Below are 10839 nucleotides of genomic sequence, written 5' to 3' on the forward strand. Positions count from 1 at the left end.
ATTATATTTTCTGTCTTAACCTCTTAATGACCTCTGACCCTAAATAAACCCTCACAGAAACCTGTGCAAAACACTAGATTCAAATACAAGCACTGGTTTTAAAGCTAGTGAGGACCGGCTCACCAGTCAATGTTCAATACGGTTAACTATATTAGTGAGGACACTTGGACCTCACAGGTTTAGTCAAACCTTCACACACACACATACACACACACACACACAACACAGCTGAAAGTTAATGTCTCTCTGTTCATTTGATTATTATGTAACACACACTTTCACAGTGTATCAGAGCTCTTACTGTACACATACACATCCATTACTGTGTGTGTGTGTGTGTGTGTGTGTGTTCAGTATGCGTAAAGGAAAGTTTCTATTCCCAGATGAACACTGAGAAAATGGCAGATTATTTTTCCTCTTTCTTTAGTCTGAGCATAAAGCACAGCAGCAAGAGTCTGTGTGACACACAAGACAGCAGAACCACGATTTAGACACTTCAGTGCTAGAAAACCACACGATTACCACACGAATAGCACACAAGAAACACAAGAGAAACACACGAGAAGCTCAAGAGAAATACAAGAGAAACACATGAGAAACACACGAGAAATACACGAGAAACACACGAGAAATACACAAGAAACTTTCATATTTACAACTATAGGACAATAACTAAATAAATGAATCATCACATCTAAACCAACAACATGCTTACTAGACCCCACTCCCACTAAACTATTGAAAGAGCTGTTTCCTGTAGCAGAGGATCCTCTTCTCAATATTATTAATTCATCTCTATCTCTAGGTCATGTTCCAAAACCATTTACGATGGCAGTTAATAAGTCTCTCATTAGGAAACTTGATCCAAATGAATTGACAATTACAGACCCATTTCACATCTTCTGTTTAGGTCTGAAATATTAGAAAAAGTTGTGTCTGCTCAATTGTGCTCCTTCCTGCTTTCAGTCAGGTTTCAGGCCTCATCATAGCACAGAAACTGCACTTGTTAAAATTACACATGATTTACTTCTAGCTTCTGACAAAGGATGTGCTCAATTTTACTGGATCTTGGTGCTGCGTTCAACACTATAGATCCTGACGTACTCTTAGGCCGACTACAAAATTACACTGGTATTCAGGGACAGGCGACGGTGGTTTAGATCAGACTTAGCAGACCGTTACCATTTTGTCTAATTAATAAAAAATACAAGCTTACATCATTAAATAATGGGGTGCCACAAGGATCCGTGTTAAGACCTCTATTATTTTCAATATACATGCTGCCACTTGGCAACATTATTAGAAAACATGGAATTAGTTTCCACTGCTATGCTAAACCAAACCAGATGAAATTCCTAAACTAGCCAAGGTGACAGAATGTGTTAAAGATATAAAACAATGGATGACCAGTAATTTTTTTCTATTAAATTCAGACAAGACTGGGGTATTACTTATTGGACCCAAAGAATCTCTTAGAATACAGTTTGCAACTAGAAGGATGTACTGTTACATCATCATCTGCACTTAAAGACCTGGGTGTTATATTAGACAGCAAATTATCTTTCAAAAATCATATTTCATATATGTTACAAAAACAGCCTTCTTCCACCTCAGAAACATTGCTAAGCTGCAGAAATTGCATTCATGACCTCTAGACTGGACTATTGTAATGCACTGCTAGGTGCTTGTCCTGCGTCTTCAATAAACAAGCTACAGATAGTCCAAAACACAGCGGCTAGAGTCCTTACCAGGTTTTACCATTTAACTGATCTTCTTATGCCCTACAATCCATCACGCTCTTTAATGTCACAAAACTCTGGACTTTTAGTAGTACCTTGGATAACAAAGACCAAAAAACATTTAACAACATTTCCCCCAAACTCCTCAAAAACCCTCCAAAAAACTACAATAAAACCAAAATTACCCCAACTTGAATCCACATGCACAGCTGCCACAATGTCTCTATATTGTAATCATTATGATCACACCTGTAATAATCGCTTTATTGAGCTTCTGCCTGACTTTAATTCATGTTAGCTGACTGTATGATTATATGATCTTGAACTGTTCATGTGTGAAATGAACATTACTGGGACACATTCACTTCTGCTTTGTAAAGTAGACACACGCATTTCTGTAAATCTGCTTTGAAACTGTGCATTGTGAAAAAAGCTACACAAATAAATTTACATTTGAACTGAATATTGAGCTCAGACTCAAAGCTTCTTCAGTGACTGAACATGGTAACTTCTAGACTTACTATGATGTATTATATTGTGATTCTGACAACACAGTCACAAAACCCAAATCATTTGGCTCAGAGTTGACTGAGGAAAATCCTGTTCATTTACATGAATGAAAAATTTACATCGCCATTTCCAGACATTGAAAAATCTAGATTTGACCCCTCAGTCGTTCAGTGATAAACTACACCGACCCTCAGATAAAACACATGCCACAGCGCCGGATCATGGAAACACTGACTCTCTCTCTCTCTCTCTCACACACACACACACACACACACACACACACACACACACACACACTCATAAATGTCCTCTGGCTCTGAGATAATGTGATGCGAGGACTGGCCTCTATTAAAAGGCTTTATTTGTTAAGCTGTCCATTTCTTCCATTGCCCGTACATGGAGTGCAGTGAGCAGTGATGTTACACAAGCGTTCTAACTATAGATTATGTGTGCGGTAACACACAGCGCTTCACAAACAACACTCTCATGATGTCACCCCATCAGACTCTACACTAGAAATCACTTGTTCATTCCAGCATCTTTCCCTAATCTAACCTTTTTATTGTTTGAGAAAAAAAGTGGAAGAATAGAGCAAATACACGACAATCAGTGGTTAAAGATCAAAACCACAGATCTTCTGTCAAAGTTTGGCTGGGATCTTCTGCAGTGAACGTTCAGATCCCCCTGCTGGACGAGGAACTACACACAACCATTCAAAATACACCTGTCTTTAGATAGAGAGAGAGAGAGAGAGAGAGACACAAGAGAGAGAGAGAGAGAAAAAAAAAGAGAGAGAGAGACACAGAGAGAGAGAGAGAGAGATAGATAGATAGATAGATAGATAGATAGATAGATAGATAGATAGATAGATAGATAGATAGATTCAGTAATATTCTTACTATTTTTGCCACATTTGCTGTTAAAGCAGTGGTATGTGGTTCTGAATTCATCAATAGATATGGGAAGAATAACATCTCTATTCTCTATTAACTTGGCAATAATTATAAAATACACAGATCTACATGATAACTACCTTTTAATCGTGTTTACTAGTGAACTAGGACTGAGCGCCTAACTAACTCACGGCGAGATGTTTATATACTGCCAGCGCCTAACGGGGCGGGGCTTAGCCGTTCGGAAGTGCTCTGTCATTGGTCAGGTGAGCGTGTAGTCGTCGGAGGCGGAAGTTCAGAGGTCGTGCAAACGTAAGGCAGGATAATCATGGATTCCACTGTAAACAGCGAGTTTGCGTCGCGTTTTCTGTGCTAGCGCTCGACCTGACCGGATGTGGCTCTAGCTGTGGCGGTTTGATTCGACTGGAGGTGTTTGGATGCCGTCGCGGCGGATGTTTACAGTCTCTCGGGCGAACGAAAAGCGCTGAAGTGAGTGAATAACGGCACACACTGAGCACTGGAGCTGATCTGCGCTAGTGATCGGTGATTACTGACTGCTGGATTACTGACGCTCTCACACACGATTCATTCATTCACCAACAAGTGTGCAGCGTCATAACCCGTCATAACGCTTCATAACCCGTCATAACCCGTCATAACCTGTCATAACGCTTCATAACCCGTCATAACCTGTCATAACTCTTCATAACTCTTCATAACCCGTCATAACCCGTCATAACGCTTCATAACCCGTCATAACCCGACAACCCGCCTCATAACCCGTCATAACCTGTCATAACTCTTCATAACTCTTCATAACCCGTCATAACCTGTCATAACTCTTCATAACCCGTCATAACTCTTCATAACTCTTCATAACCCGTCATAACCCGTCATAACGCTTCATAACCCGTCATAACTCTTCATAACTCTTCATAACCCAACACAACACAACATAACTCTTCATAACCTGTCATAACTCTTCATAGCTCTTCATAACCCGTCATAACTCGTATCTGCTGCTGTTTCGTCCAGTGCTGCTCCATCTGTCGTTCACACAGGGTTGTCACGGAGCACGTGATTCTGTCATATTTCTGTCATATTTCTGTCATATTTCATCTGTCGCTGGTAATGAAGATGCTGCAGACAACACTGATTGAGAGTTATAGAATTGTATTTAATGTGCACTTGTAGTGTATCTTATAAATACATATTTTTTTTAAAAACTTTTCTTGCAAGTCATATAATATTAATGAAACTTTCATGACTACGTTTCTTAACACACTTTTAATAAGTGCACTTTGTAATAATGTCAAATGAAAAGGTTTGCTTTAAAGTGCATTTTAATGGTTTTTAAAATATTTTGTCATGCTTTAAAGAAGCACACTTTATTTGGGGTTAAATATTTAGAATACTTTTAATTATTCTTTATAGTTTTAAGTGTTTTAATTATTCAGTATTACATTTAAAGTTAGTATTTTTAATTTAAAATTGCAACTTCGTCTTTATAAATAAATGTAAACATATTTAAATACACGACGTATCTGATCGATAGAAATGACATTAAAGTATATTTCAGTTTTTTATAAATGCTTGTCAGTACATTCTCTCATAAAAAGGTACAAAAGCTGTCCCTGCGATGGTGATCTTTAAAAGGCACACATTTGTACCTCATCAGTCCAGTCGTTAATCACAGAGACGGAGAGCTCATTAACGGCTGTGGTTCATGTGTGCGGATGGCTCTCACAGTCAGTTTAACTGTTTTGGCAGAAACTAGTCCTTAACTAGTCCCATCAACAATCAGCTGGAATGAAGCTCTTCTTCTGTTTGTATTTGTAGAAAGATGTGTGTTTTTCGCTCAGAAATCCTGAACACAACACTCGTGTCAGATGTGTATTACACTTTACACAACACACACGGTTCAAAAGCAGCTTCACATGACATTGTTGTTTATGATATATTAATATATTCCTGCCTAATAGCTGCCTTGATCAGATTAGAACAGGAAACCTGGTTAAGTATGTAGTATAGTATATAGTAAGGGTCCTCAACTCTGAACCTTCAGCTCCAACCGTGATCAGACAAACCTGAAGAAGCTGGCGGAGGTGTCAGGATTGTGGCTAGCTGTGTTTAATCCTGCAGGACAGGGATCTGGAGCGCCAGAGTTATATTCTACAGCTGTGAGATGAACTATAACGGGATGAAGTGTGAGGACCTCAGCTGTAAACCGCCGGAGGAAGCTGGTTAAAGTTAAAAGGGACACTTCACTGGTCCTGCTGGTCCTCATTGACTTCTGTAGTATTTTTTCCATACTGTGGAAGTCAGTGGCTGCTGTCACTGTTTGGACACTTCAGAATATCTTCTTTTGTGTTCAGCTGATGAGAGAATGATGATGTGAGGATGAACTGTCTCTTTAAGGCTAGCGTATAGGGTGTGTGTGTGTGTGTGTGTGCGTGCTGAAGCTGCACGTAGTCGTGTGTTTTGTCAGTGTCAGCGCTCTTCACTCTCACGTGTCACATTTTTCCACTGTTACGAGGAAATGAAAACATGCGCTGCACTGCTGGAGAAGAAGCTGATGGTGGACTGATCTTCATCTTCATCTCACCGGCGGCTCTCTAGAGACGATATGATGCTCTCTCAGACTCCTGCTGTGCAGACACTCAGAAGAACAGATGATGTGAATGTTTCAGCGGTTGTTCTGTGCTGTGTGTGTTTCAGGACGGGACGATGCTGTCCGTCAGGGGCCTGTGTTTCCTCCTCACTCTGTTCCTGAGCAGCTTCTTCGGCAGCGTCTTCATGCTGGGTCCGGTTCTGCCGCTCATGCTGCTCTCGCCCGCCTGGTACCGCTGGGTCACCGACCGCATCGTGGCCACCTGGCTCACCCTCCCGGTGGTGCGTTACCTAAACTAAAACCTATCAACTACAGCCAGCTTTATTTTACAGAGTTTCTACAGTCCTGAATGTGTCAAAGCAGCTAGCTGTGTTTACACGAACGAGGATTAGATTTAGTGACAAGACAGGACACAGATAGTAGAAAGAATAATATACAAATATACAAAATAGACAAAAAACCAAAACACAAAATATGATATAAAATATAAAACATTTACAGTCAAACAGGAAAATAGTTAGTTGATGCAAGAAGACAATAACAGAGTTGTTTTTCAGCTAAAGTCATTTATAGTTAACTAAAAACTAAAACTATGGTAAACTAAAACCGTAAATAACTTTAGTTACTTAAAAGTTAAAATAAAATTAACTTTAACTGAAAAAACAAAACTAAAATTCTGCTAGCTGCCAAGACAATATTTCTCATTTTTCATTTAGTTTAACTTGATGTACTAAAATAACAAACTAAACCTTAAAAAAATCCTGATTAAAATGACAAGCATGCAACAAAATTTCTAAAACTTTCATTAAAATTAAACTTATTTTTAAATGATATAAAAAAAATAAAAAAAAATTCAAGTAATTATTATTAATAAAAATAAATATCAAAATAATAAAATATTATTATTATTATATTTGGAAAAATTAATAAAAACTATAATTGTATCTGTAAAGTAACACTGATATTTGATGGACTGTAACTCTTTTTTAGGCTGATTCTTATGAAAAGATTTTCAGTGAAGTGAGGCCTGACTTAGTTTTAGATGTTTTAACAAAAAAAAAAAAAAAAAAAAAGACAAAAAGCATAAAACATTCTCTTTTTTTGTATATGCATTTATATAGTTTAGTCACTTATTAATTAACTTTTTATTTTTTACTTGTTTCTCAGCATGGTAGCAGATTCTGAACAAGTCCTCCTCAGATGAATATTTCAGTAATTTAACATCACTGTCAGCTGTCCGTGGCTCTGGTCATGAGCGTGTGTGTGCGTGTGTGTGTGTGCGTGTGTGTGTGTGTGTGTGTGCGTGTGTGCAGGCGCTGCTGGAGCTGGTGTTCGGGGTGAAGGTGGTGATCACGGGCGACGGCTTCGTTCCGGGCGAGCGCAGCGTCATCATCATGAACCACCGCACGCGTCTGGACTGGATGTTCCTGTGGTGCTGTCTGCTGCGCTACAGCTTCCTGCGTCTGGAGAAGATCTGCCTCAAAGCGGCGCTGAAGGCTGTGCCCGGCTTCGGTGAGTCTCAGTCTGAAGAGCGTCTGCTGTGCTGGAGATGAGCGTGACGGTCTCTGTGTGTTTGTGTGTGTGTGCGTGTGTGTGCATGCTTGTGTGTGTGCGTGTGTGTGTGTGTGTGTGTGTGTGCAGGCTGGGCCATGCAGGTGGCCTGCTTCATCTTCATCCGGCGGCGCTGGGAGGAAGACCGCAGTCACATGGCCAACATGCTGCAGTACTTCTGTCACATCAAGGAGCCGCTGCAGCTGCTGCTGTTCCCCGAGGGCACCGACCTCACCGGTGAGAGACTCCAGCCTCGATTTCTGATCAACCACAGATACACGGCTGCTAACCAGAACTAGCATCAGCTGAACGTGTCAGTCCATCAATTACTCGCTCGCAGACTTTCATCCGGAACACACATTTCTTATTTTGTCCAATCTTTGAAAGTCTACATAATCAACATATTCAAGCGAAGTACATAAAGACGTCATGAAGGTGATCCGTATGAATCCAGCGGTTTAATCTAAGCCTTCTGTGAGATACGATCACTCAGTGAACCTGCATGAGTAAAGATTTCTGATTCATTAGTCACTTGTAAAGGACTAGAATAATAATAATAGTGCAGTAAGTGGGAGAAATATTTGTGCAACAAACACGTGTGTGTAATTATGATAATAAACTGAAATAATATACGGTTTGCATCAACAAGCAGCAAAACAGAGACGGTTTTATACAGCTACAAGACATGAAGGACTTGCACATCCCAGTCAGAAGTGACCAAACCCACTCTTACATTAAAAACATGGAAATAATCAATAGATTTAATTCATTCACACATAAGATAAGTACAGAAGAGGATTAGGGTTACAAAAAATCAAACCATCTCAAGATTAAAGTCATTATAATGCAAGAATAAATATGTTGAGAATTAAATCATTAAATTATGAGAAAAAAAACATGAAAAATAAAAAAGAAATTTTAATCCTCTTCCGTAGCTAAGGGCTCATTAATGTAACGAATCATGTAAAAAATCATCATCTTTTATTGGAAAATGAAACAACATTTTATCAAACTTTGAAATTTTTTTTAACAGCGAGGAAGATCGTGATCTACATTTATATAAAAATACCTGCCAATTTTTGTCAAAGAACAAATTTATTCTCGTGCGTTATGTGTTACATACGTTACAGTTTGTGTATTGTGAACGTTTTTGACGGACAAAATGTTACATTAATCCGTCGCAAATTCAACGACTTGAAAAACAAGTGGGTTTGATGCACAAAGTTGTTTTTGTTATCTCTTATAACAAAAACCTTTTATTTAAACCCATGAGAATAAAATAATATAATAAATAATCAGATTTTAAAGCAGTTGTTCCATTATTACTCCTAAGCAGATCAACACACACACATCGAGCTCATGAAGTCTGGTAAACCGAACCAGTGATGTTTGTTCTTGTGCTTCAACACTGTGTACATGGACTGCTGAGGGAATGTGAAGTTTGTCTGACAGTAGGGTGAGGAGATGCTGGTTTTAGACACTGACCTGCTCCGCTCCTCCACCTGGAACACATCGAGCGCTGCTGGAAGGAGCCAAACACAGATAGAGCTCGGGTCAGAGTCTGAAGCTGAAGGACTGACCGTGACCTCGGCTGATTAGTCTGACCCCAGTCTCTGTGTCTCTGAGATGTGAGAGAGCGCTGGCTTCGGCCGGGACGCTCTCGCGAAAAAAACAATAAGATTTATATGTGTCACACACTCTCTTAAAAGAAAACACATTAAAAACCTAAAAAATCCACATCATATTTTTTCTTCGACGACTCCTCTCAGGAAAACACGCGCACCAGGAGTGACGAGTTCGCCGAGAAAAACGGTCTTCAAAAGTACGAGTACGTTCTTCATCCTCGCACCACCGGCTTCACCTTCATCGTGGACACGCTGCGGAAAGGTCAGAGGTCACCAGCGCTCGCGTGTTCTTCATCATTAGTTCAGAGGATCTGAAACGAGCTCAACCTAAACTCAAACAGAAGAGCACCGGGGTCATGGGTTCGATTCCCAGGGAGTGCATGAACTGATAAAGTGTGAACCTTGAATGCAGTGTGTGTCAAATGCATGAGTGTTTTTAGGTTTTGAGTCCTGACAGTGCAGCTCATGGACTGATTTTGGCTGTGACTGATTGTTATTTGTGTGGGCAGGTGATAACCTGGACGCTGTGCACGATATAACGGTGGCGTATCCTCAGAACATCCCTCAGACGGAGCGGCACCTGCTTCTGGGTCTGTTCCCGCGCGAGATCCACTTCCACGTGCGGCGTTTCTCTGCAGCGTGTCTGCCCTCGAGCGAGGAGCGGCTGCAGCGGTGGTGTCAGGAGCGCTGGCGAGAGAAAGAGCAGCGTCTGCGGGACTTCTATCGCTCCGAGCCGCGCCGCTTCGACGAGCCCGAGGCCCGCGTGCCGCCCTGCAAGAGCGAGCTGAGAGTGACGCTGATCAAAGCCGCCTCGCTGCTGTACTGGAGCGCCTTCATCTCGCTCTGCTGCGCCGGCCTGTGGCTCTGGACCCCCCTCAGACTCTACTTCCTGCTGATGGTGATCTTCTTCCTGGGGCAGCAGCGGGTGACGGGCGGCGTGGAGCTGATGGAGCTGGCGTGTCACCGCCGCTGGAAGGTGAAGGAGGAGTGAGAGACGTGTTAGAAGCGCTTGTGTATGTGAACCTGGTCACAGCGCCTCCCGCTGGAGGACAGGATGAAGCGCCGCCGCAGGAGCCACACACCGGACCGGACGGCGTTACACACACAGCGGCTCGTGCTGCTCAGCATTCATCACTGTGCAAACATGAATGTCGTACCTCGCATCTTTCCTCCTCCTGCTCTTTCAGGTCTTTGTGTTTCTCGATTGTTTTACTGGCTCAAATCCAAACCAGTTACAGCCATATTTTAAAGAATTATATTTTATTTGGTTTCTTTGGTGTATTTATGTTCTGTAGTTACGGAACACAGCCATAGCATATTAGCTTTGAAAAATAATGTCATAAAGGAAAATCCCCAGCGTATCGAGGCTCATCAGGAGCGCGTGGTGTTTTCTCGTGCATGGCTCTGTTAGTGTGACAGAAACACAGCGATGAAGCAGAACGTCCAGCTGCTGCGGGAGAACCGACCGTTTCTTCAGCTGCAATCAACACGTGACGTTCTCAGACAATCCTCATATAAATCAGGGCTGAGTGACCAATATAACACCTGACTGGACCTCGTGACCTGTGCCCTCTCATGGTGTCACTCGTCGCTGGGCCGTGTCTGTTAGTGTGGAGATGTGAGCGGCTGCTGCTCCTGCGGGGCGGTTTGAACTGGTTTTGTGTCGGTGGTGAAGACCGGCTCACTGTGATGAGATCTGTGTCTGTATTCACACGCGTGTTTCTCCTCATACACATGTCACTATCACTCAGGTATATTCAGTCACTGTAACTAACCACTGCTGAGCAGATCAATAATCAATACGCCAATAAATGGATCTTCTGTGTTCCTTTATAAGCTTTTGTCCGGTTCAGTGTGTCTGCACGTTCACATGAAGGGCTCAGACGTGTTTAATGTGCGTCTCTGAATCA

General features: G+C 41.6%; 1 protein-coding gene across 1 annotated transcript; it reads left to right on the forward strand.

The window, feature by feature from the left end:
* Positions 1–3417: 3417 nt before the first annotated feature.
* LOC109101067 (lysocardiolipin acyltransferase 1) lies at positions 3418–10762 on the forward strand. Its single transcript, XM_042769584.1, has 6 exons — positions 3418–3631; positions 5861–6034; positions 7067–7265; positions 7395–7541; positions 9075–9191; positions 9439–10762. The coding sequence occupies exons 2-6, from the start codon at positions 5870–5872 to the stop codon at positions 9918–9920; spliced, it is 1110 nt and encodes a 369-aa protein (XP_042625518.1). The 5' UTR covers positions 3418–3631; positions 5861–5869; the 3' UTR covers positions 9921–10762.
* Positions 10763–10839: the final 77 nt, after the last annotated feature.

The sequence above is a fragment of the Cyprinus carpio genome, chromosome A13, assembly GCF_018340385.1.
Source record: "Cyprinus carpio isolate SPL01 chromosome A13, ASM1834038v1, whole genome shotgun sequence".
In the NCBI taxonomy this organism is placed as follows: Eukaryota; Metazoa; Chordata; class Actinopteri; order Cypriniformes; family Cyprinidae; genus Cyprinus; species Cyprinus carpio.